The sequence below is a fragment of the Bubalus bubalis genome, chromosome X (assembly GCF_019923935.1).
Source record: "Bubalus bubalis isolate 160015118507 breed Murrah chromosome X, NDDB_SH_1, whole genome shotgun sequence".
Classification (NCBI taxonomy): Eukaryota; Metazoa; Chordata; class Mammalia; order Artiodactyla; family Bovidae; genus Bubalus; species Bubalus bubalis.
Genome location: NC_059181.1, coordinates 126,235,154 through 126,262,941, shown reverse-complemented (window position 1 = coordinate 126,262,941; position 27,788 = coordinate 126,235,154). Strand labels below are relative to the sequence as shown.

At 39.7% G+C, this 27,788-nt stretch overlaps 2 protein-coding genes across 7 annotated transcripts in view; one reads left to right on the top strand and one right to left on the bottom strand.

Annotated features, from left to right (window-relative positions):
- DOCK11 (dedicator of cytokinesis 11) overlaps window positions 1-27,788 on the bottom strand; it is a 509,230-nt gene that overhangs the window by 247,700 nt on the left and 233,742 nt on the right. The window lies entirely within an intron of this gene.
- LOC123327573 (dedicator of cytokinesis protein 11) overlaps window positions 1-27,788 on the top strand; it is a 90,719-nt gene that overhangs the window by 39,359 nt on the left and 23,572 nt on the right. For 2 of the 6 annotated variants that reach the window (XM_045164395.1, XM_045164399.1), the window contains exons 2-6: window positions 5,220-5,356; window positions 8,936-9,118; window positions 12,737-12,850; window positions 15,410-15,467; window positions 24,553-24,659. In XM_045164395.1, the coding sequence (XP_045020330.1) occupies window positions 8,969-9,118; window positions 12,737-12,850; window positions 15,410-15,467; window positions 24,553-24,659 (429 nt within the window). In that variant the 5' untranslated portion in view covers window positions 5,220-5,356; window positions 8,936-8,968. Of the gene's footprint in view, window positions 1-5,219; window positions 5,357-8,935; window positions 9,119-12,736; window positions 12,851-15,105; window positions 15,322-15,409; window positions 15,468-20,500; window positions 20,541-24,552; window positions 24,660-27,788 lie in introns of those variants that run through there. The other 4 variants (XM_045164398.1, XM_045164397.1, XM_045164396.1 and 1 more) reach the window with 4 other exon arrangements.

The following is a 27,788-nucleotide window of genomic DNA, read 5'->3' as shown; positions in this document are numbered from 1 at the left end:
CAAAGAAGTTTTGCCTTTTATTGAATGCCATTATACCATTCTACACAGTGCCATTAATATTTTAAGTAACAATTAAGCAAATCAAATTAAGGTTTCGAGCTCTACTTCTCAGTATATTGATTTACCTTAAAAAGTACAAACTAAGCACAGTGGTGCAATTTTCCAGGCACTTTCAAGTTGCTTAAATATTTACAAATATGTAAGCACCCTGTATGAAAGCATGCAAGTTTTAGTGTCAGGAGGAAACACTCTGTGTATAACAAATCTTTAAATTTTTAACTTTTGCACAGCTCCCAATATTCCTGAGAAAGTTCAGTCTTGTTGTCACTTGACATCTGCATGTCCTCATATTTCAGCAGTGTATCTTGGGGAATCATAACTTCGGTCACTCGATGTACCACTAATTGCACAAAATACATGTAATGTGTTGCTCATCCAGGGAGGATGCACTGGGTCTTCTTGTATTATCTAAAACGAAAGAAATGGCATGTTTATCATGAAGCAAAATCAGATCAGATCAGATCAGTCGCTCAGTCGTGTCCGACTCTTTGCGACCCCATGAATCACAGCACGCCAGGCCTCCCTGTCCATCACCAACTCCCGGAGTTCACTCAGACTCACGTCCATTGAGTCAGTGATGCCATCCAGCCATCTCATCCTCTGTCGTCCCCTTCTCCTCCTGCCCCCAATCCCTCTCAGCATCAGAGTCTTTACCAGTGAGTCAACTCTTCGCATGAGTTGACCAGAGTACTGGAGTTTCAGCTTTAGCACCATTCTTTCCAAAGAAATCCCAGGGCTGATCTCCTTCAGAATGGACTGGTTAGATCTCCTTGCAGTCCAAGGGACTCTCAAGAGTCTTCTCCAACACCACAGTTCAAAAGCATCAATTCTTCGGTGCTCAGCCTTCTTCACAGTCCAACTCTCACATCCATACATGACCACAGGAAAAACCATAGCCTTCATTAGCCGGACCTTTGTTGGCAAAGTAATGTTTCTGCTTTTGAATAGGCTATCTAGGTTGGTCATAACTTTCCTTCCAACGAGGAAGCGTCTTTTAATTTCATGGCTGCAGTCACCATCTGTAGTGATTTTGGAGCCCAGAAAAATAAAGTCTGACACTGTTTCCACTATTTCCCCATCTATTTCCCATGAAGTGGTGGGACCGGATGTCATGATCTTCGTTTTCTGAATGTTGAGCTTTAAGCCAACTTTCTCACTCTCCACTTTCACTTTCATCAAGAGGCTTTTTAGTTCCTCTTCACTTTCTGCCATAAGGGTGGTGTCATCTGCATATCTGAGGTTATTGATATTTCTCCCGGCAATCTTGATTCCAGCTTGTGTTTCTTCCAGTCCAGCGTTTCTCATGATGTACTCTGCATATAAGTTAAATAAACAGGGTGACAATATACAGCCTGGAAACGTGGGTGGCAGATCCAGTGTGACCTCAAGAAATAACTGAGACTCAGCCTTAAAATGAGAGATTTGGACTGTTAATAATTTGTTCTTTATTTCCCTTCTCTGTTATTTTTGTGTTTAAAAACAGGTTTTTTCATACTTTTTTGAAAATATCCAGTCATTTTTAGCCTAAATTATGATTGACTCAGTCTGTCCAAATACCTGTTGAGATGAGGTGTCTTGTCAAGCCAGATGATATCCAGGCAGGCTGGCTGTCTGGCTGGCGTCCCTTGTCAGGGGTTTATTGGTTTTATTCAGATGCTTGCCTCTCAGTACAAATCATCATTGCTAGGATTAAAACCTAGAAGAAGAAATTGAAAGCAGTTATCTTGCAGGGTTGTTGAAGGTGTAAAATGAGATAATGGATGTTAGAGAGCTTTGAATAAACACTATATAACTATGTGCTTTGCTTAGTCACTCAGTCGTGTCCGACTCTGTGACCCCATGGTTGTAGACTTCTAGGCTCCTCTGTCCCTGGGATTCTCCAGGCAAGAATACTGGAGTGGGTTGCCATTTCCTCCTCCAGGGAATCTTCCCACCTGAGAGACTGAACCCAGGTTTCCCACATTGCAGGAGGATTCTTTACCACCTGAGCTACCAGGGGAGCCCATATAACCATAATGTGAGGTAACAGTAGTGGGAGAAGTCAAAAGTGAAAAGTCTTGCTGGCTCTTTGTCTGAATTACACAGATTTTTTTTTCTTTTCTTTCCCCTTCTCAAAGTAATTCAGTCAATTGCTTCAGGCCTCCAGGTTTACTATGGAAACCAGGCCTGTGCTTTTCAAAGAGTCTTATAAGGGAAAACTAAATTAGATAGTAATGAGAAATAGACTGCAGAATTTCTGTATGAAGTATTAAGTTTGTTCTGATTAAAATGCAACCCAAATTCATTTTTTATTATGCCAGTAAATAAGACATTTGGTCTCAAGGTTTGCATTGTTATTTCTTCCTCCTATTCAGACATTTCTTATTTATGTAACATACATCTCTTGTTAGTTGACATCTCTGTTATATGACAGGCACTATCCTAAGTGCTTTAGAAATATTAACTCACTTTTCTATTGTGGGACTGGAGGTAGAAAAGAGGACTGCACATGGGCACCAAGGATCTTTTTGAGATGATGGGAATGAATGGATTGCAATGACTGCACGACTCTAACTTTACTAAAAATAACTGAATGATAAATTTAAAATAGGTAAATTTTGTTGTATGTAAATTAAACCTCAGTCAACTTAAAAGCACAAATATTAACTCACCTTTAATCCTCATACTAGCTTTGTGATGTAGATACTATAATTTTTCCCATTTTAAAGTGAGAAAAGTGAAGCTCACAGGGAACTTAATGTCACATAGCTAGTCAGTAGCAGATCAGGAATTTAATCTTGGCTAGTTATCACAAGAGTCCTTGCTTCTAACCACCTCCCCATGCTTTTAAGTAGACTATGGGAGGAGCCAGAAAGATGGAGCACCATTCTGGGAGTCTGGCTATCAGTGTTCCCATTAAATCTGTTACAAATATGCATATGGTTTTGGGCTTCCCTGGTAGCTCAGACGGTAAAGTGTCTGCCTACAATGTGGGAGAGCCGGGTTTGATCCCTGGGTTGGGAAGATCCCCTGGAGAAGGAAATGGCAACCTACTCCAGTACTCTTGCCTGGAAAATCCCAAGGACCGAGGAGCCTGGTAGGCTACAGTCCATGGGGTCGCAAAGAGCCGGACACGACTGAGAGACTTCACTTCACTTGACTTCAAGGGAGGAGCCAGAAAGATGGAGCACCATTCTTGGATTCTGGCTATCAGTGTTACGATTAAATCTGTTACAAATAGTCGTATGGTTTTGGTTTTTTGTTGTTACTTATGGCCAATTTGTAACCTACTAATTGGTTTCTTAAAGGAAAGGAGAGCAGGGCTGAAGACATCATCCAATGCATTCTTTTTTAAACAGAAAGGGTCACAAACCAATAGATCAGATCAGATCAGATCAGTCGCTCAGTCGTGTCCGACTCTGCGACCCCATGAATCACAGCACGGCAGGCCTCCCTGTCCATCACCAACTCCCGGAGTTCACTCAGACTCACGTCCATCGAGTCAGTGATGCCATCCAGCCATCTCATCCTCTGTCATCCCCTTCTCCTCCTGCCCTCAATCTTTCCCAGCATCAGTCTTTTCCAATGAGTCAACTCTTCACATGAGGTGGCCAAAGTACTGGAGTTTCAGCTTTAGTATCATTCCTTCCAAAGAAATCCCAGGGCTGATCTCCTTCAGAATGGACTGGTTAGATCTCCTTGCAGTCCCAGGGACTCTCAAGAGTCTTCTCCAACACCACAGTTCAAAAGTATCAATTCTTCGGTGCTCAGCCTTCTTCACAGTCCAACTCTCACATCCATACATGACCACAGAAAAAACCATAGCCTTGACTAGACGGACTTTTGTTGGCAAAGTAATGTCTCTGCTTTTGAATATGCTATCTAGGTTGGTCATAACTTTCCTTCCAAGGAGTAAACATCTTTTAATTTCATGGCTGCAGTCACCATCTGCAGTGATTTTGGATCCCAGAAAAATAAAGTCTGACACTGTTTCCACTGTGTCCCCAACTATTTCCCATGAAGTGGTGGGACTGGATGCCATGATCTTCATTTTCTGAATGTTGAGCTTTAAGCCAACTTTTTCACTCTACACTTTCACTTTCATCAAGACGCTTTTTAGTTCCTCTTCACTTTCTGCCATAAGGGTGGTGTCATCTGCATATCTGAGGTTATTGATATTTCTCCCGGCAATCTTCATCTCTACAATTTCTAGTTTCTTTTATATCTTTAGTAAGTTTACAGAGTTGTGCAGTCAGTACGATCCAATCATTCCCATCATCTCAAAAAGATCCTTGGTGCCCATATGCAGTCAGTCCCCCTTTCCACCTCCAGTCTCACAATCAAAAAGTGAGTTAAAATTTCTAAAGCACTTAAGATAGTGCCTGTCATCTACCAAGAGATGTATGTTAAATAAATTAAGAAATATTTGAATAGAAGGAAGGAATAAGAGTGCACATTTTGAAATCAAATATCTTATTTACTGGCACAATAAAAAATGAATTTGAGTTGCACATTAATCAGAACAAATTTAATACTTCATAAAGAGATTCTGCAGCCTATTCCTAATTAGTATCTAAGGAACCTTTAAACAGTTTGTGTAGTCTTTCAATTGTGATACCTGTCATTATCTCTACTCATAGAGGGTTTAATTGTCTCCAGTGGCTAGACATACACTAAACATACATTTTAAAACAAATTGGATAATAGAATTTTAAAATAGAATTGATGTTTTCCTTAATTCTTACATTACTTTGTTTCTGTCAGAGAAATACAAAGGCTATAGGAGAAGGCAATGGCAACCCACTCCAGTACTCTTGCCTGGAAAATCCCATAGATGGAGGAGCCTGGTGGGCTGCAGTCCATGGGGTCGCTAAGAGTCGGACACGACTGAGCGACTTCACTTTCACTTTTCCCTTTCATGCATTAGAGAAGGAAATGGCAACCCACTCTAGTATTCTTGTCTGGAGAATCCCAGGGACAGAGGAGCTTGGTGGGCTGCCATCTATGTGGTCGCACAGAGTCGAAGAGGATTGAAGCGACTTAGCAGCAGCAGCAGCAAGCTTCTTATTGTTATTTTTCAAGCAGTGGTTTGATGAACAGGTATTGGTAAAGTCTGTTCTCTCATTTTAGGGGGAGCAGCATAAACTATTTGTCAAAAAAAGCTTTTTTATGTTTTCTAGAGTCAACTTTTAAACAATGATGGCCACAACCCATTAATGAAAAAGTATTTGATATTCATCTTGCTTTTCTTAAAAATGGGCAGTCTGAAGTGTCGCTGAAACATGTCTTTGCCTCACTGCGAGTGTTCATTAGTAAGGTAAGGAACAAATCTTTGTGGCTGCGAGTGGCCTTGCTTCTTGGTAAGAAAGATCAGGGGAACAGGATCTCCAAACCTCAGCTAATGAAGCCATTAAATCCTGACTTTGTAAACATTAATACAGAACAGCAAAATACAGAAAGCGGGCCTGACCATGAATTCCCTAAAATCAGCACATGCTTTTAATTTCATTTTGTTATTCCTTTTTTTTTTTTTTCCAGTAGGCTCCTTTGAGGAGTGTCATGATAAAGTTATCAACTGCCAATGTTTCTTCTCTTTGGTTTCTTTTTAAAGTATTATCATGCTGAAGATATATAAATTGTGAGTGCACTCATGTGTAATCACTTTCAAAGCAGAGACGAATTACAAAACCCCAGGGCTTTGTATGATATCTTGCAAGTGGTAGGCACTTAATACATGTTTAGATTAATGAATCCTTCCTTTCAGTGCTAATTGTATCTGTGGGCTCCAGATTTTCAGGCCATTTACGTCATGTAAACTAAAACTTTAGACTAGATTTTTAGGAACAAATATGACTCAGCAAAATATTTATTGCTGGTCTGTTAAGCATCAGAAATCTAGACGGAGTTAAAATTATGGAAAGGCACAGTCTAGACTTCCACTCTGGTATGTGTAACTCCAACAAGACAAATTCAGTTAACTGATTTGTGGAATAGGCTAGCTGAGCAACTTTTTTTTTTTTTTTTGTCATTATTTGCATGGCAACTTATTGTCCCAAATTGATAGAAAAGTAGATGATTTTGAAGGTTTATTTTTAAATTGCCATTCTTTACTGCAATTTTGTGAATAAAGAAATAAATGGAAAACTGAGTTCAGTGGAAGCGTATGACAAGAAACTAAGGGAACGAGATTCAGAAATAATTCATTTAATGAACAGTGACTGGATGGGTAATTCCTGGTGTCAGACTTTGTGTCAAGGATACAGTGTGAAGACTTATTGTCCAGTAGAGGAAAGGACACATTGATGCGCATCAGAAATACCATTAGGATAAAAGAAGCCTACAGAGAACTGAGGGTAAATGGAAGGACAGGAAACACTAATTGAGCAACATTTCTCTGCAGCACTCAAGTTAGGATTTAGTTTGGACTCAGCAGCTGAGATGAGACTGAAGAGGTCAGTGAGGACCAGAGGGTTGTATCCTCATGTTTTTCAGTTGGATTTCATCTTTTAGGTGTTGGGGAGCAGGAAAGCAACATAATTAGATTTGTACTAAGAAAATTGTTGCAGGTATGGGAAAATCTCTTTGAATATAGTACAGAAGCATAATCTCTGCTCTCATGCAGATTTCAGTGGGTGGAAGGGGGGGAGAAAATAAATTAGTAAATAAAATGGTAATCAGAACAAGTTCTTAGAAAAAACCAAGGGGTGAAATAGAGGATAATGATTTGTGGGGGTTACTTTTGATGGGTCTGTCACTTATTTTTATATTTTAACTTTTTAAATTAAGACTTTATGTTTTGAAACCAATTTTAAATTCACAGCAAAATACAATGGGAAATAAAGAAATTTCCTATATATCCCCACCCCCGCAAACATACATACAGTCTCCCTGATTATCAACATCTGCCACCCGAGTGCTGCATTTATTACAACTGATGAATTTACATTAACACATAATAATCTTCCTCATGGGCTCCCCTGGTGGGTCAGTGGTAAAAAGAACTTGGCTGATAATACAGGAGAGTCAGGTTCAATCCCTGTGCTGGGAAGATCACCTACAGAAGGAAATGGCAACCTGCTCCAGTATTTTTGCCTTGGAAATCCCATGAACAGAGGAGCCTGGCAGGCTAAAGTCCATGTGATCTCGAAAGAGTCAGACATGACTTAGCAACTAAACAACAACAGTGTTGCAAGGTGCACAGTGCACATTAAGGCTCATTCTCGGTGCACATCCCATGGGTTTGGAAAAATGGCATGTACCCATCTTAGTATCAAACAAAGTATTTTAACTGCCCTAAAAGTCTCCACCAATTCACCACTCCCCTCCCCACCACACCCTGGTAATCAACAGTCTTTTTACTGTCTCCCCAGTCTTGCTTTTCCAGAATGTCATGTAGTTGGAATCTGGGTTTGTCACTTCTAAAATGAGACCTGAAACATGAAAAGGGGCCAGCCGTTTGAAAAGCTCAAGGAAGAACATTCTAGGGAGAAGGGATAGAGCTTGAAATTCTGGGAACTGAAAGTTCAGTTTAGCTGGAACAGAGTGAATTAGGGAGCTCATCAGCATACCAGTGCCAGTTGGAGCCCTGGGAGTGGTTTAAGTTCCGCTGGAAGAGCAAGAACAACAACAAAAAGTTAAGAGCAGTATGTTGGAGAAAAGCAACATAGAAGGGGTTGGAAGAGGAGTCTATGGAGGAGATGAAAGGGAGCAGTCACAGAAATAGGAAGAAAGGCAAGAAAGAAGCCAAAGGAGAAGAGAGTATCAGCATTATTATGCAACACAGAGTGGCTTATTAAGATAAGGTGGAAAGGGAGTCCATTGGAATTGGCATTACAAGGTCATTGATAATTTTGGTCATTGCCCACTCAGAGAAGTGATCGATAGAAGACTTCCTACAGCAGATTAACTACTCTACCGCTGTTCCTTCCCTTCCTGTATTTTCATACAGGAGTATCTTGCCCAACAAGCTTTATTTGATCTGTTGAAACCATTGATGAGATTTTCTCATGCCAGCTAGAAAACATTTATTAAATGTTCATTAATAGATGAAGACGCATAAACAGTAAGAAGCATTGTCCTTAGTGTTAAGGTGATAAAAAGAAGATAGATTCCTATAATATGGGCTTAAATTCAATATTTCTGAGAAATAATATTGAAATTAGGCCCTAGCCTTACGTTGATTCCTATAATATGGGTTTAAATCCAATATTCCTGAGAATGATTTTAAAATAATCTATCTTCACACTCCCTGAAAAAAATCCACTGTGTACCCTGGAGCAGCTAAGTACTCACTTGCCGAGACATGTCAGCATGGAAGTTTGCAATAAGCCTATGTTCTATGTACAGCTTATATTCCACAAAGCAGACTAAATACATTCCAAAAGTAGCAGTCCCTTGCCTGTTTTGAGGATTAGATAGTCACTTGTGTACTTTTTCTATGCGAACCTGTATTTTGCTCAGCACTTTTTATGAGTAGAGGATGCACGTGTTTATGTTTGTGTGTGTACACTTCATCTATACTCCATTTTGTTAAAAGATCAACTTTATTTGCTGAATAGATATAATTTTCCCAGCATTTGGAAGTTTATAATATAAGGAACTGTTTAAATATAAAGCAAAAGAGTAAGTAATGCAGATTGGCCTTCCCATTTTTATGGCCCAAATTGAGACCATCCTCATGAAATGAGTCATCATTTCAGTCCTTCATTAATACATGCTGGTCTTTATGTTTTTATCTAGCTTGGGTTCTCCAGAGGGGTGCCCTAATCTTATGTTGATTGTGTATCCTCAATGCACCCAGCTTAGTTTTAGGGAGAATACTGTAGGTACTTGATAGTTGATTGATTTCTGTTTCATGGTTTTTCAGATAATTCTTTATGTTTTTCCTATTGTTTAGTTTCCCTCAGCCTTTTTCAAAGGAAGGGTAAACATGTGTGCTGCGTTTTGCTACGAGGTTTTAAAGTGCTGCACGTCAAAGATTGGCTCAACCAGGAATGAAGCCTCTGCGCTTTTGTGTCTTCTGATGAGAAACAACTTTGAATACACCAAAAGGAAAACCTTTTTAAGGACACATCTGCAGGTCAGTGAAAACCGAAGCTTCTCTTTCTTCTGTTCAATCTTTAGCCTCTCTACAGTAAGATCTAGAACTCCCCAGTCTAATACAAAGCTATTAGCCACAGGGGGCCATCTGGTACTTGAAATGTGGCTAGTCTCAATTCAGGACATATTGACTTTTGAACATTTAGTGCAAAGAAGTAAAATAGCTCAATTGCTTTATATTGACTATATGTTGAAATGATATTTTGGATATATTGGTTTAAGTAAAATGAATCAAAATTCCCTTGTGTCATTTTACTTTTTAATGTGGCTGCTAGACAATTCAATATTACACATGTGACTCATATCCTATTTCTACTGGACAACACAGCTTGAGAACAGAGATATTAAGAGCATAGTTTTCAGATCCCACAAGTATCACATGCTGTGTGACCTTAGCAAGGACTTCTTTAGTCTCTCAGTACCTCAGATGCTTCATAAGTAATACAGTGGTAAATATCCATACCTACCTCATATGGTTATGGTGAGTATTAAAGAGATGATTAAGTAACAAATGAAGTTACTTGTGTTTTATCATGTTCCGGCATGCCCAGTTAGTTAAGAAATGAGTGAAGTCTCAAAGTTTAGTGAAAAACATGGACTTTGGAAACATACCTACCTGGACTTAAATCATAGCTTAGCTACTTACTTAATATGTGACTCTAAGGAAGTTACTCCGGAGAAGGCAATGGCACCCCACTCCAGTACTCTTGCCTGGAAAATCCCATGGATGGAGGAACCTGGTGGGCTGCAGTCCATGGGGCTGCTAAGAGTCAGACATGACTGAGCGACTTTACTTTCACTTTTCACTTTCATGCATTGCAGAAGAAAATGGCAGCCCACTCTAGTGTTCTTGCCTGGAGAGTCCCAGGGACGGGGGAGCCTGGTGGGCTGCCGTCTATGGAGTTGCACAGAGTTGGACACGACTGAAGCGACTTAGCAGCAGCAGCAGTGGCAGGGAAGTTACTCAGTTTGTCTTAACTATTTGCCTCATTTGTAAAATGAGGCCAAGTATGTTTTAGCTTGTGGGGTTTATAAAGAGGGTTAAAAATAAAGTGTGTGTAGTGCCAGGCACAAAATGCCTAGCTCAGAATAGATACTTAGTATATGGCAGTTGTTATTCAACATCTCCATAATTTTTGCTTATGTGATGAAACAGGTGTGAACTGAAACACAGTTGGGAGTTCTTGGCTCAGTTGCCCTCTTTGTAATATGGGAAATGCTTGGTCATATTTCTATCTTTCCTGCCACGGTCAGTCCCATTGCATTTGTTTGTTGGAGACTGGGTTATAAATAAAGAAACGGACATAAGTAGCTTTTTAGAAACGTCATGAGAGATGTGAAACTCTGATAGAAGTATATGCTTTCTGTAAAATGTTGTATCTAGTTATTTTTGGATACTAGGTCTAGCATTATATGTTAGGGTGTCTAATACTTGCTTTCATAGAGATGTCACCTGAATACCACCTTCTTCCAAAGCATTTCTGCAAATAGTGTGCTGATATTTTTGAATTTCCCTATTAGGGTCCATTCTTCTGTGTTAAAACATCAATTTGTCTCAAGTCCTATATTCAAATAGAAATGAATTAATAAATTGCAGACTCTGGTTCTATGTGCTAAATAAACTGATTAACTTGTAGTATTATGATTATGATCTTTTAAATCCTCACAATGCTCTATAATATAGGTATTGTTATTATCCCTATATTGCCTTTAAGGAAAGTGAGGCACAGGGGGCTAATTCATTTTCTCAAAGGCATTCAGTGCGTAATTGATAAAGTCAAAGTGTGAATCTAGGTCAGTTGGACTCAAGAGCCTACACCCAACTCCTACAGTATCTTGCTTATCAGGGCCAGGGGTAAAGCTTCTGGCCACTAACATCTTAGCCTGAATCATATAAGCATTCATTAAAGGGAGCCTGAGAGATTTAAGAGTACCATGCATACATGTTCAGTTGCTTCAGTCGTGTCTGACTCTTTGCGACCCTATGAACTATAGATCACCAGGCTCCTCTCTTAATGGGATTCTCCAGCCAAAAATACTGGAGTGGCTTGCCATGCCTTCTTCCAGGGCATCTTCCTGACCCTGGGATCAAACCGACATCTCCTGCACTGCAGGCAGATTCTTTACAGCTGAGCCATCATTGAGGCCTAGAAGCACCATTACATGGCATTATACTGTTATCATTATGTAATGTATAGGCTATAACATGTACTACTGTGTATAAACTATTTAGATAGGGCCTAGTCAGAAACAAAGGAGAGAGCTGAGGCACTGGAGTTGGAAGTCCAGCACACTGAGATAGACTAGTGAAAAGAAATAAGAAACCATCAAAGAAATGTCATTTATTCCCAACTTTGCCAAAACTATTAACTAGCAAACATACTGAAGGTAGATACCTGTATCTACCATTGTATCAGTTGACTAATTTTGAAAACGGTTTTAGGTCTAGCTGTGCTATGAGGTTGGAAGATTTTTCACATCAAACCAAGAGAACTCTGAAGAAAATTTGAAACTAGGAACCTCCTTTGATCTATAATTCTGGTTTTGTGCCAATACCATGCTGTCTTGATTACTGTAGGTTTGTAGTATAGTCAGAAGTAAGCAAGGTTGATTCCTCTAGCTCCATTTTTCTTTCTCAAGGTTGCTTTGGCTATTCGGGGTCTTTTGTGTTTCCGTACATATAGTAAAATTTTTTGTACTAGTTCTGTGAAAAATGCCATTGGTAATTTGATAGGGATTGCATTCCATCTGTAGATTGCTTTGGGTAGTATGGGTATGGTCATTTTCACAATATTGATTTTTTTTTCCAATCCATGAACATGGCATATCTCTCCATCTATTTGTGTTGTGTTTGATTTCTTTCATCAGTGTCTTATAGTTGTCTGCCTTTGAGTCTTTTGTCCCTTTAGGTAGGTTTATTCCTAGGTTTTTACTCTTGTTGTTGAAGTAGTGAAGGAGTTGTTCCTTAATTTCTCTCTGATTTTTCATTGTTAGTGTACAGGAATGCAAGGGATTTCTCTGTATTAAGTTTGTTTGTATCTTGTAGCTTTACTGAACTTGATATTTCTTTTTTATGATATGACTTTGTCTTTAGCTTAAAAATTTTTTTTTGTTTATGTTTACCTGTGCTGGATTCTTCATTGCTGTGTAGCCCTTTCTCTATTTGCAATGAGTAGGGGCTGCTCGTCATTGCTGTGTGCCAGCTTCTCATTGCAGTGGCTTCTCGTGTTGCAGAGCATGGACTCTAGGACACGCAGGCTTCAGTAGCCGTGGCATGTGGGCTCAGTAGTTATAGCTCACGGGCTCCAGAGTGCAGACTCACTAGTTGTGGCGCGGTGCTCTGTGGCATGTGGATCTTCCCGAACCAGGAATCGAACCCATGTCTCCAGCGTTGGCAGGCAGATTCTGAAGCCCCTACCATTGCAGTTTCAATAGAAGAATTTAAACCCCTCGAAAAAGAAGAAAGTAGCTTTTCTTGGAACTCTAATATCTTTAAAAGAAGCATTTTGTATGAATGCCTATGGGTTTGTACATTGAAGAAAACAAGCAACATGTGTTCAAAAGACATTTGAAAGATGGTGTTTTCTTCTTTCCACAGATAATAATTGCTGTAAGCCAGCTGATAGCAGATGTAGCACTAAGTGGAGGATCGAGATTTCAGGAGTCTTTATTCATTATCAATAACTTTGCAAACAGTGACAGACCTATGAAGGTATGTTCTCACTGTAAGTGAAAAATTAGAACCATGTTCACTCTCAGCGGAGTTTCACTTCTCAAGGTAAACTGTGCATTGGATTCACAACTTTTATATAGTATCAAGTGTACAGAATGTGAGCTTCAGAGCTCAAGGCTTTGTCTAGTCCATCCCTGTACCTCTAGCTCCTAGAACACTGCCAGGTACACAGTAAATATTCAGTATTAGTTGAATGGATGGATGAATGACTATACTGTATACTTAATTATGATAGGATTTGAATTTTTTCTGGGGTTGAGTTTTAAACTCACTCAACAAAGAAATGGGTTTTTTTCAACCGTTGTTACCATTTATAAGATAGGTTAATTAAACACTGAGTTGGAAATTTCACAAAACATCGCTTTCTAGAGTTGCTGATAGCTGCTGAATCCTTTGTCAGCAGATGAGAAATGGCACAGAAGGGATTCATTACTACATGATATTCTGAGATGAAAGAATTATCTGTTAACTGGGGCTTGCCAGAGATACTCATTGGCAAACCCATGTCCAAGGCTATCGTTCTTAAGTAGCCGTTGGCTGAGGTCAAACCCATGACCCTGACCACCACTCCTCAGACCTACCTATATATTTAAAACCTAAAACGTTGTAAAAGTTTATTTGTTGTTCTGTTGTATGGAGAGTAGGTTCTGTTCTTCAGTGATGTACATGTAGAAGGGAAGAAGACTCCTTTGCCAATAGAGAATGTTTCCTCCCAGAGGAATTGTCCCTGTTCTTGGGAAAGGTCATCTTCCAGCATAATTTGACAATTTGTGTAAAATCTGGAAAAAAAAAGTTTGCAGTCATAGCATACTTGATGTTGGGGACATGTCGAATCTTTGTACCAAAACATATTCCCATAGGAATGTTGCTTAGACTGAAAAAAAAAAAACAAAAAACACTGAATAGTGCCAGCCAGTCTCAGGCTGGGAAAATAGAACTTTTCAGCCAGTTCTACTGGTTCTTTAGGAAATCAGTATATGCTCCAACTAATCCCATGAGCACAGAAATAGCTTATGTCCTTTAGCATCTTTTACTCATACCCTAAGAGTATTTTCCATTTTTTACCATCCTTAATTCCATGTTATATAAAAGTTAGACTGCCAGCCTTTTCAAAGTAAATGGGGTTTGTTTTAGCCCTCGGTGATAGGAAGTCTTTTTCATGACTCATTTGTGAAATGACAGTTTTATTCTGGTAGGGCAATCATTACCAATAAACTCTATTACAACAAAGGTATAGCTTTCTCCCAGTAAATGAAACCTCTATTAATGTATATGAAGAGACTTTGTACACACACACACACACACACACACACACACACACACCAATAACAATTTTTAAAAGTCATCTTTAAAGAAGACTCTTTTGAAAATTATTTTTTCCACCTTTGGTGATATTCACATAGAAAATCTCCCTAAGGCCTGTACCTGTCCCTACTCCTCTTCTCAGAACCCGACATATAATTGTGATTACTCCAGTGGGGTGAATAGGAACCTCTAACTTCCTATTTTTGAAGACAAAAGCAACCTTTAAGAGAAAGTAATGATGTATTTAACTTCTTCAGAGTGTTCTGTGATTCATAAACTCTTATTTCCATAATTGGAAATTGGTTTTCATGTTAATGCATATGGAAGTGGGTCGATGGAAGAGTGACTAAGGTCATGAGCTCTGTAGCCTACCTGTGTGGATGTCAGTCCTGTCTCTACCACTTACCAACTTCACGACTTTGGCCAGACTACTTAACTGCTATGTATCTCAGTTTTCCCATTGGTAAAATGAATTATGATAGTCTTAATTCATAATGTTGTTATAAAGTTTAAACATGTAAAGTGTCCAGGCCTCTGCTTGGTACATAGTAAGATACCAATTTTTAGTTACTATTGTAACTAAAATTACACAGCAAAAGTGAATATGGATTACCTTAATTGACATTGAATTGACAGCAGAGGAGGTGGGGTTCAAAACCAGATAGTCTGGCTCCAGAGTCTGTACTTTTATGTGTTAGGAATATACTACCATCAAACTCATTGCTTTTGAAGCCTGAGATAATAGAATATTGTTTAAAGAATTAATTTAAAACTCTTTAGGCATGCCCACATGCCAAGAACCAAGAACCTAATACCAAGATTCCTCACAAGGGGTAAAAGTTCTATGTTATTCCCAGGATGGGCTGCTTAGGCTTAGAGCACACAGATAACATTGAAAAACATGTCTTTTTTGTTTGTTTTGATATTAGGCAACTGCTTTTCCCTCAGAAGTCAAAGACTTGACCAAGGGAATCCATACTGTTCTTATGGCCATGGCTCAAATGAAGGAGCATGAGAAGGACCCCGAAATGCTAATTCATCTCCAGTATAGCTTAGCCAAGTCCTAGACAAGTACCCCAGAGCTCAGGAAAACCTGGCTTGATAGCATGGCCAAGATTCATATAAAAAATGGAGATTTTTCAGAGGTGACTACTTATGACTTTTTCCTAAACACAAGCCTTCCCAAACCCCTGGAGCACAATCTCACGGTTCCTTCTTTGTCTCCTTTTCCAGGCAGCAATGTGTTATGTCCACATAGCAGCTTTGGCTGCAGAGTTTCTTCATCAAAAAAGTAAGGTATTTCTGTTCGTCAAGTCAGGGAGAACTTCAGTTAGCCCAAGGAGTTTTATCTTTGTAACTTGCAGCTATGAATGGGATATGATTGAGCTCTGAAAATATGCTCACCTTTCATCTCACTCACTGTTGAACAGAAGTTGTTCTAAAAGAAAACTGGATTGTTCATTTGCCTTCTGCTTTCATTAAGAGTACAAGAATAAGTTAAATAGTACAGAGCCAGGCCTAATGCCCAATTTCCAAGACTGTCTCCCTGGAAGACTGCCACAGATTAAATTCTTCTCAGGGCTTATGGGAAGCTCTGGATAACATACATCACTTATTTTCCCCTGTCTGCCCCAACTTTACCAACAACTGTCCATGAATTATATCTCTACAGCCATTTTAGTATAACTGTATCTTGGTAATAAAAGGGAGTTGAGAGGACTTCCCTGCACTCCCAGTGCAGGGCTCATGTTCTGTCCCTGGTCAGGAAATCAGATCCTGCATGCCACAACTAAAGGTCTCACCTGCTACAACTAAGACCCAGTGCAGACAAAGAAAGAAAGAAATATATTTTTTAAAATGCTAAAAAGGCAAAAAAGGGAGTTCACACATCAGCTAGATGGCCCTATAATATGTCGTTTGTTTGTATACCCATCTCAAGAACAATTTGGCATCCATACATGGAGGAAGTGCCTTTGTGGGAGCTGTAGGATGCAGCCCCACATACTAAGGGACCTGGGAGGAATTTTACCCACCCATGTATGAGGTAATGGGCAGACAGACCTGTGTTCCGTCTGTCGACCTTGCAGTGGCCTATGAGCTGGCTCCAGCACCTGTCAGCTGCGGTCTAGGATCCCCTGGAGAATACTTGCTTTAGATAATCACCCACAGACAAGAAAGCCTTGGGGGAAGTCCAGAAGTCCAGTGGAGAAGTTCCAGCATGCTATTGGAGCAAAAATTATACAAGTTTGAATGCACTGAAGAGGGTAAGAGGAATAGTTTGATTTATTCATGTCACCTTTTCCACAAGGTGGCACAGCTCAGTGCCAAGAGAGACTTTCTCACCCTTGATTTCTAATGCATGGAAAAGTGAGAGCATATGAAGGGGTGCTGTGTTTCCCAGCCGCACAGGATGCTCCCAAAGAGGCCCATTTCTCTCTTGCTCCATCCAGAGTACTGAGTTGTGAGCTGAATGACGGAGGCAGGAAGAGGCTGAGGGAGCAGCAGATAGGATTCTTAGAGGGCATTACACTCAAACAGACCCTACTAACCACATCATGGACTATGAAAAAGCCTGCCAACAGATCCCTAGAGATATTTAGCCTGTGGATCCCCCACTGGCCCACAGGCACCTCCTGTGCTCCATGTGCCTCAACCACACTCTCCTCCATCCTGTAGCTAGATGTATGTGCTTGTTGCTGAAGGCAGTGAGCGTCAGCTCTCACAGAGGGCTAGTGAGCTTGTGCAGAAAGCCAGCCAGAGTTTGTGGGCCTGGGAGAGACCACAAGTAGCACCACCACTGGGAAATCAAATGAGACACTGTTAGCACCTGGCCTTGTGTGTTACATGATGGAGAAAAGACGTATATGGTTATGAATTCTGTCATATATGCGAGCCAGAATTGCAGAGCAGGTATATCCATAGAAGGTCTGTGAAAGCCTCAGAATCCCTAGCAGGACAGATGGAAAGTATTTCTCACCCTCAGTCAGTAAAATTGGTTGAAGCTGGCTGCCATTTAAAATGTGAAGATAGTAATGCAAAATTTCAAGGAACATGAAAAATGAAGGAAATATGACACCTCCAAAGGATCATAATAATCTTATAGTAAGAAAGACATGGAGAGCTGCAATTTATCTAATAAAGAATTCAAAATAGCTTTTCTAAGGAAGCTCAATGAGCTACAATAAAACAGAAAATTTAGTAAAATCAGGAAAATAATACACAGATAAAATGAGGAATTAAACAGAGATGGAAATCTCATAAAAAGAACCAAACATTTTCTGGCACTTACGAATACAATGAATGAAATTAAAACTGAAATAGAGAGCATTAAAAACAGAATGGATCAAGGAGAAGAAATAATCTGCATTAAAATACTAGAGCTTTGAAATTATTGAGGCAGAGGAGAAGATAAGGATGAAGAGTGAAGAAAGCGTATATGATCTGTGGGATGCTATCAGCAGAAACCTTACAGGCTAGGAGAGGGTAGGATGATATTTTTCAAGTTCTGAAAGGAAAAAATAACTGCCAACCAAGGATACTTCATCCAGCAAATTTGTCCTTCAGAAATGGACAGATGAGTACTTTTCCAGGAAAACAAAAGCTGAGGGAGTCCATCACCACTAGACCTGTCTTCCAAGAAATGCTGAGAAAAGTTCTTCCTGTTGATGTGAAAGGATGCTAATTAGTACTATGGAAACATGAAATGGATCCATATGAATGGATGAAGAAGACAAGGCACATGTAGTCAATGGAAAGAAGGGAATCCTACCATTTGTGACAACACGGCTGGACCTTGAGGATATCATGCTAAGTGAAATAAATCTGAGAAAGAGAAAGACAAATACTGTACAATCTTACTTATATGTGAAATCTTAAGCCAAACTTGGAGCTGCAGAAAGTAGAATGGTGGTAGCCAGAGGGGTGCCACAAATAGGGCGATTTTGGTCAAAGGGTACAAATTTCCACCTACAGGATGAATATGTTCTGGATATCTAATATATATAGTGATTACAGTGAAGCAGATTTTGGTATATACTTGAACGTTGCTAAGAAAGTAGGTCTTGAATGTTTTTACTCTGTCCAAAATGGTAACTATGTGTGGTGATGAACTCTAGTGTGGTAATCACTTCACAATATATACATGTATCAAATCAACACATACACCTTAAATGTACACAGTGATCATAACAATTGTGTCTCATTAGAGCTGGGGCTGGCATAGGGCTGGCAGGGGGGCATCCACAAAAGGAGGCATGGTCTTAAAGGGCTCAGGATTCCACAAGTCTAATTCAGGAATCTGCCTGAACGCTTCTCTTTCCAAAATTAGTATTCTTGACTACTGTAACAACTACTTAAATAGTAAATCAGTTGAGTTAAGAGAACAGATACACATATATGTATGGCTGCGCCCTTTGCTGTCCACCTGAAACTGTCACAGCATCATTATCTGGCTCTACTCCAATACAAAATAAAAAGTTTTTAAAAACTGATTGACATTGGGCACTGCAAAGACATCTCCTACTGTCGATCATAATTGCCAAGCTATTGGGTTGGCCAAAAACTTCATTTTGGTTTCTTTTAACATCACATGGAAAACCCCAAAAGAACTTTTTGGCCAACTCAGTATTTCCTTGAAGGCAGTCAAATGAGTAACATTACTGGAAAATGAAACCATCTTGTGGAAGTCACATCACTCTGGTTTTGGCTATGAGAACACAACCATGTTTTATATTTTAATTCCAAAATTTCTGTAGTTAACCAGGTATTTTTCTTCACAAACAAAATGGCATAACTAAAATGATCATTTTATTTGCATATTAAATTAACCACCTTCTGTTTGGTACTGCTTTTCAACAATCATATGTTTGAAATTGACATGCTCTACTATTTTCTTTTTAGTACATATGTGGTTTTAAAGTGGAGAACAAGATTAAGTATCAAAAGAAGGCCTTGTTTGAGGCTTCTTTTCCCTACATCACTGGTATAACTGTGAAATTGCTATAAAAACAAATACTGAAATTGCACACCTGCAGTTAACAATAAACTAACAAATATGAAACCCCTAAACACAACTAATTAAGGTTTTAGGTATGTCTTTCAGATATATAAGGTTAATATTATCTCATCTTTTCAATTAGTAGAAATTTGAAATAAGAGTTTTATGTCTACTAAGTATAAACCTACACCCATTTGATACTGAAAATAGTTAACTATATTAAAGTATTTCCTTAGAATTTTTTCAGAGGGGCAAAGACCTTAAAACTAAGCAAAAATCAAGAATTATTTCTCTCCATTATCAGTTCTTAAGCTTTAGAATTTTAACTATAGGATTGGAGAGAATAGGAACTGAAATATATAAATTTGCTGTGAATTTTTTTGGACATTAGCTTGAGGCAGCCAGCCTGAACAGCAAACAATGTGACATGTTTCAAGAAGTGGAAACAGTGCTTTTAACCGATCGTTTAAATACTTATTTTACAAAACCTGCAAGGGTTGTTGTTTTGTTTGTTTGTTTGTTTCAGAATTTATCCTTTGTAGAAATCAAAGAGCCCTTCTCTGCACAGGAAAAGACGTTTTGCATTTTAACAAAAGTAATGTTAAATTTAGGAGAAGTTTACATGTTTATTTATAGGTACCATCCATTTTTAAGCCTGTAAAATTCTACTCACTTAAACTAGAAAATCTTATTCTGAAATTGTGGCAGTAGTAAAATCCTTAGAGTTTCCCTCCCTTCACTTCTTTCATTCCAATGATATGAAACACCTGATTTTGTTAATTTTGTGATTAAAGTATGATAGTCATGCCAAGCTAAACCACTAGTGTTAAAACACAAGTTAAAATCTTAATCTGTTAACCTGTCTTCCAGTCTGATAAATCCATAAGCTGGGTAAGACCTGGATATTCACAGAGTAAATAAAAGTACATTTGAGTGCAGGACTGAAAGAAAAATTTCCATTTACACTTAAGACAAAGTTATTTATCAAAAATAATAGAGCAATTGTAGAAGCCTTTGATTTCTGTCAAATATCCTTTTATGATTAAGACAAAATCTCTGACATATCAATTGCCAAAATTTTTCAGTTTTCTCAACGTTGTATGCCATTTCTCTTGAAGTCATCATAAAGCTTTCTTTTTCATCAGGATGGAATGAAACGCTACAGCTGACGCATTGGAGACAGATGTTCTCCTGTTCAGAGTTTTTAAGAAAAAAAAATTAGTTTGTCCCATTGGGTGGTCTCCTGAGTGAGCAAAGACTTGGTCCCCTGGCATCCCAAAGTGACCACAGAAGACCAGAGAGGGGCCGTTTCTAGATCCTGCTTTTCATGCTTCAGGCACTGAATGGAAAGGGAAAGTGGAGAGAGAGGTACAGTGCTCCCTGCCTCACCCCCACCCACAAACTTCTTTCAGCCAGAGCTCTTGCTCTTTGTACCAGAGATCTCAAGGATCTCACTTTCTTCCCTTTTTCTAAGTTACCTCTAAGCGGTGATACGAGGTGTTAGTTACTCCCAGTCCCAAAAATACATAATCAAAAAACAGATCTAAATTTCCTTACTTCTACTTTGTCTGCAAACCTCAACATGTTCTAGGTGTCATTCTCTGGAGACTAGACTCCTGCACCTCTTCCTCTTCTCTTCCTGACACAGTGCACAGCTGTTTTCTCCCAGGGTAGACAAGAATCAAGTGTGCATTCTTCCACCACCACAGAGCATCCGAGATTCAGCAAAGCTTCAGGCCTGTAGAGCTCCTCCATCACCCCAGGAAAAGGAATTTCCTTTCCCATAGAGTCTGTTCTTGTCATGCCTTATAGGGTAATGTTGATCCCTTTCCCAAGTCTCTATACCCGGATCTGACAGCTTCCATTCTGTGTAGCTTTTCCTTTCCTCAGTTCCTTCCCAGTTACAGCCTTTTCCCTTTAGCCCTCCACTTGAGGCTTATCTCCTAATCCTCTTCTGACTAGCAGTCTTATTTTAGCAAGGGTAGCATTCCCACCCTCCAAACTCTCCTCCCCTTTGTCCACGGGACCATTTGTGCTCAAGGTAGTGGTCTAGTTGGACAGTTTGCATCTTGCTTGCCCTAGGATAACATCAGGAAAACAGAAGCTACAGCTCTGAAGGGCAGAATCAGGAATCCAGGTCACATACCAGAAAGATTTAAAACAGACCCTTTAAGACCATGTGACATAATGCTACATAGGGCTACAGAAGAGCCCTCACACAGATATACACTGGCCTAGATTTAGTCCCTTGTTTCATCTGAAACAAGACTAAACGAAACAAGACTAAAGGGAATCAAAGTTTTCCCCAAGCATTTTGAAAGTGAAGTCGCTCAGTCATGTCTGACTCTCTGCGACCCCATAAACTGTAGCCTACCAGGCTCCTCTGTCCATGGGATTTTCCAGGCAATAGTACTGGAGTGGATTGCCATTTCCTTCTCCAGGGGATCTTCCCAACCCAGGGCTCAAACCCAGGTCTCCTGCATGGTAGACAGACGCTTTACCATCTGAGCCACCAGGGAAGTCCCACAAAAAAAGCATTTTGAAGACCCACAAAAAAGAGTCCTCTTATCATTGGATAGTTTGGTGGGTGTTGATAACTTAAACAAACAGGGACATATATATTTATATATATGGATATGTATGTATGTGTATATATATGTGCTTCTCCAATTGGAGATGCATCATCAGGCATAGGAATCAAGATAATGCATTTAGCAAGAAGAGTGGACTCTAAAGCTGACAAAATCCTTAAGAGTAGTCTTTACACCAGATGATGTAGACCAGAGAGTCCAAAAGTAGCTCTTAACCTGTTGGTTTCTGACAGGAACCATAATTTACCCTCCCTCTACTTGAGATACACACCGAAAGACCCTTTCCTGAGATGCTTTGACCCCTTTTTATCCTCTCCTGAATCCCGGCCTTTTCTAGAAACCCTGGATGTGGGAATCATTTAAAATAATAATATCCTCAGAGTAGACAGAATTTTTCCCCCAGTCATGGATGCAGCTGCATGAGCCCTTCAGGGGGTTAACTGTTTTCTTTGTTAAGGACTACATTCTTTACCTGTTCTCAAGTTTTGGGGCCCTCTTCCTTAACTGCCTAACTAACCCTTCACTTTATGAATCAAGTGGGGTGTTTTCTCCTAAATTTCAAAAAGTTCTCACAATGCACTACTACTCAACGAGTGTCCCATAGACCAAGCCATGATACGTGACCCTTTTTCCATCAGAATGCTGAGAAATCTCAGTATGAGGTTTGGCTTTCTTAAACCTTCCTTCTTCCTTCTCCAGCCTCTAACACCAGGAAGCTTACCAAATATTTAGTCGTGAGAACATCATTTCTAAGCATCACTATTAGATTGTAGAACAGTAGGTTGCAAGAGCTGTTTGTCCCCTTTGCGACCAGTGATTTTCTACTGACTGGCAGATTCAGTTATAAGGAGACTGAATTTTTCTTTAAAGTGACAACCCACTTATATAGGAATAAATGCAACCACAGCAAGAGTGTTTGGACGTGTTCCTAAGTGCAAAATCTGTGTGGCAACCATGTGGCCTTCTATCCCCAGACTCTTGTTTGATGGTAACAATTTGGTCCACAATCCTACAGCAATAGTTTTCAGCTGGGGCTCACTATTCAACCTCCCAGTGCTCCAACTGCAGTCACTATACCAACTGCTAGCAATTATTTAATTTTATCTTCAGAAACCTAGTTTACTTATTGGTAGCTTTGGTAAAACAAATTTATTAAACAGTTGTTGTATGTTAGGTACTGCTCTAAACACTTTACATTTCACTGAATTCTTATAAGTAGTTGTTATCTGTTTTACAGATATAGTCCTAGAGAGATAAACATGTCTAAAATCACACAGTTAATGATAGAACTGGGTCTGTCTAACTCCAAAAGCTCTGGTTCTTCCAGTGCCCCATCCTATTTCTCTAAGGATTCCCCATCCCTGGCATCTATTTCCTGCCTCTCTTTACAAGTCCTAGGCCACTTTCCAATTCTCCAGTAAAACAAGGAACTAGAGATGCTTACAAAAGCTCATTCAGTGTTTACCTGAAAAGTACATGCCCTCTTTGTTTAGGTGACAGATGATAAACATACACAGGATCAAAGTGTTAATAATTTTTAGACCATATTCAGTTCAGTTCAGTCACTCAGTTGTGTCCGACTCTTTGGGACCCCATGAACCACAACCTGCCAGGCCTCCCTGTCCATCACCAACTCCTGGAGTTTACCCAAACTCATGTCCATTGAGTCGGTGATGCCATCTAACCATCTCATCCTCTGTTGTCTCCTTCTCCTGCCTTCAATCTTTTACAACATCAAGGTCTTTTCAAATGAGTCAGCTCTTCGCATCAGGTGGCCAGAGTATTGGAGTTTGAACTTCAACATCAGTCCTTCCAATGAACACCCAGGACTGATCTCCTTTAGGATGGACTGGTTGGATCTCCTTGCAGTCCAGGGGACTCTCAAGAGTCTCTCTAACACCACAGTTTAAAAGCATCAATTCTTCTGCGCTCAGCTTTCCTTATAGTCCAACTCTCACATCCATACATGACTACTGGAAAAACCATAGCATTGACTTGATGGACCTTTGTTGACAAAGTAATGTCTCTGCTTTTTAATATGTTGTCTAGGTTGGTCATAACTTTCCTTCCAAAGTGTAAGCGTGTTTTAATTTCATGGCTGCAATCACCATCTGCAGTGATTTTGGAGCCCCCCAAAATAAAGTCAGCCACTGTTTCCCCATCTATTTGCCATGAAGTGATGGGACCAGATGCCATCCCAGCAATCTTGCTTCCAGCTGTGCTTCCTCTAGCCCAGCGTTTCTCATGATGTACTCTGCATATAAGTTAAATCAACAGGGTGACAATATACAGCCTCGATGTACTCCCCTTCCTATTTGGAACCAGTCTATTGTTCCATGTCTAGTTCTAACTGTTGCTTCCTGACCTGCATACAGGTTTCTCAAGAGGCAGGTCAGGTGGTCTGGTATTCCTATCTCTTTCAGAATTTTCCACAGTTTATTGTGATCCACACATTCAAAGGCTTTGGCATAGTCAATAAATAGATCATACCAGGAAACTTTTACTATACCAAGCATTGCAGATGAGGGATAGTCAGAGAATGAAACTTATTTGTAAGTACATTGAGCTCATCATTTGGGGAAAAGACTGGTAGGATATATAGTAGATAGATAGAATTGGTAAAAAAAAGTTGTTGTTTTTTTTTTGTAACAGAAAATTGCACTTATGACTTTGTTCCTTACCAAAAGTATGTGTTTATTTTTAAGGATAGGTAATCCATGTAAGTCTGTCTTTCATTTACAGAACACTTTTTAAAAGTAAATCTACTTCACTGCTTTTTATTTACACAGAATTATTCCCTAATGGATGTTCAGCCTTCAAGAAAATTACTCCCAACATAGATGAAGAAGGAGCAATGAAGGAGGATGCTGGAATGATGGATGTCCATTATAGTGAAGTAAGACTCCAGGGCCTGCATTGTCAGTTAGATAAATGTAACTTCTTCAAATATATTTACGTTAAGAAATTATTACAGCTAACTTAATTTGAAAGGTAACTAAGGGTTGATGAACTATAAGGACTAAAACTACCCAGGGATCAGATGTCCCTTTTTGGAATGTGGAGCCCTATCTGGGCAACAGTTCTTACTGTCTGGTTTTAGAAATGTACCATGTATCATCATCCAATCACCTTCCCAGTAACCAGGTCACAGGTACCATACTTAGAAGACATCTCCATAAAAAATAGAGTTAACAATGTAACAGCTGAAGAGAGGAGGCTTCCAGGTGTCTAAAAGATGGAAAATTTCTGCTCTGAGCTTCATATGGATAGTAAACAGCTGCTGTTGTCACTCGCTCAATAAGGCTTTGGCCTTGGTGATAGAGGAGGTATAAAATAATTAGATACGGCTGATCCCTGACCTCCAGAGTCTACCTAAAGAGACAACCCACCTACACAAAATGGAGAAAAGCAAGACAGTGCCATTTGAATAATACAGACAATATGCAGAGTCAAAGGTGAGAGGTGCCTTTGGGCTGAGGAGAGTTAGGACTAGAGAGAGGTTTAAAGAACGAGGATACCCTGAAGTCATTTCAGCAGCAGCAGAGAATAGCTGGGATAAAAGTTAAGAGGTGGGAAAGTGTAAGGCGTATTTTAGGGGGCACAGTGAATGGATCATTTTGGCTTAGCCATTGGGTTCGCATAGGGAAGAGTAGTAGTGGAGGTCTGAATTTGAGAAACTTTGAATGTCTGGACTTTATTGATTAGAATGTTGAATTGCTGTCAAAGGTTTTTGAGCAGAATAACAACAAGATGAGATGAAGCAGGAGGAAAGGTTAAATTGGTGGTAATGTGGGAAATGTATTGGAGGTCGATGGATGGCGGCTGGGGGCAGAGGCTGGAATGTGGGCTGCCCTGAGTGTCCAGTTGTGAAGCAGCCAGGCCTAAACCCAGCTTGTGACAGGTTCAGGGACCACTGAGGAAAAGAGGAGACTTGCTGGCTGTGTAGGAGAAGAATCAAAAGTAGCAGTGAGATTTCAGGTTTGGATATTTATAGAAAAATGATGGATGGATGATTTTATAGGGAAGGTGATGAATTCCATTTTTTGATGACTATTGAATTTGAAGTATTAGTAGAAATTTATTGAAATGGAAACAACATCAGGTCATTAGACATTAAGAACTGAATCTAAAGAGAGAGATCAGGGTTGCGGAGCTACATCTGGAAGTCATAGCTGTTTGAGAAGCAAAGCATGTTGATAATGGGAGATAATATAGCAAGTGAAGACCAGAGAACCAAGGACTGAGTCACAGTGACGTTCACATTTAAGGAATGTGAAGACCAAAAAAATTATACAGAGTGAAGTAAGGCAGAAAGAAAAAGACCAATACAGTATACTAATGCATATATATGGAATTTAGAAAGATGGTAATGATAACCCTGTATGTGAGACAGCAAAAGAGACACAGATATATAGAACAGTGTTTTGGACTCTGTGGGAGAGGGAGGGGGGATGATTTGGGAGAATGGCATTGAAACATGTATAAATCTTATAAGAAACGAATCGCCAGTCCAGGTTTGATGCAGCATACAGGAGGCTTGGGGCTGGTGCACTGGGATGACCCAGAGGGATGGTATGGGGAGGGAGGTGGGAGGGGGGTTCAGGATGGGGAGCACGTGTACACCCGTGGCAGATTCATGTTGATGTATGGCCAAACCAATACAATATTGTAAAGTAATTAGCCTCTAATTAAAATAAATTAACAAAATAAAAAAAAGAAACAACAAAAGGAAGGAGACTGAAGTGCTTGCAGGCCCATAGAAATGAATTTTTTTTAGGGTTGTATTAAGAAACATAAAAAGCAGCAGTTCAAAGTGATAGAGACACACTTTGTACTCTGTGAACTGTATTTTTTAAATATAAGCAATTTCAAGCTAGCTCTGGTTCATTTAGCTAAAATGATCTATGCCTAGAAGCTTTGCCTCCTACCTCTTTTTTTTTTTTTTGCCTACTACTTCTCTGTGAGTTTCTCTCCTCAGCAGTATAACTAGAGGCACAGATGTAGAGAGCGGACTTGTGGACACAGTCGGGGGAAAGAGAGGGTGGGGTGAATTGAGAGAGTAGCATTAAAACGTGTACATGACCATATGTAAAATAGGTAGCTAGTGGGAAGCTGCTGTATACACAGGGAGCTGAACCCGGTGCTCCATGATGACCTAGAGGGCTAGGATCTGGGGGTGGGAGGGAGGCTCAAGAGAGAGGGTACAGACACACACACACACACACTCTTAATGACTGACTCATGTTGTGTGGCACTACACTACAATGTTACACTACATTGTAAAGCAATTATCCTCCAATTAAAAAAAAAAAGCTTCATAACAGTAGGAGCCCGTCTAGCATCAAAAATGCTGGAGTGGGTTGCCATTTCCTTCTCCAGGGCCTCTTCCCGACCCAGGGATCAAATCTGGGTCTCCTGCATTGCAGGCAGATTCTTCAGCATCTGCACCACCAGGGAAGCCCCAAATGATTAGCACATAGTATGAAATCAATAAATATTCTTAAGTGAAAATTAATAAAGATAATAATACTACCCTGGTCACTTCACAATAAACATGAAGGTTCTTTGTAAGTCATTGGTGCTACATAAATGTCAGGCTTTATCACTGACCAACTGGATAGTAAACTTGGCTTTTACTCCCAGAACTTAGAAGAGTTGATATTTAAAACGTGTTTGCTGGATTAATTAATCATAACAGAGAATCAGATACTTGAATTTTAATCCCAGTTCATTGCTTGACTGTGAAGCCTGGGGTAAATTAATTCATTTTTTGGGTTTTAGTTAGATGATTTTCATGTAAGATCTCCAGTTTGTGTGGGCTCACAGCAGGTAGATTCCAGGGAGTTCCTGGGAGATAAGTGGATTAGCACAACTGCAGTTACGTCCTTTTTTCCAAACAGCAGCTTCAGCTTAGTCATAGAAGTGGCCTTAAGCCTGACCCTTTTTTGTACTCCAAGGGAAAGTAGTAATATTTCTTATTAGTCAAGAACTATAATCAGTTTCCTATGTAAACACATTTGTTACA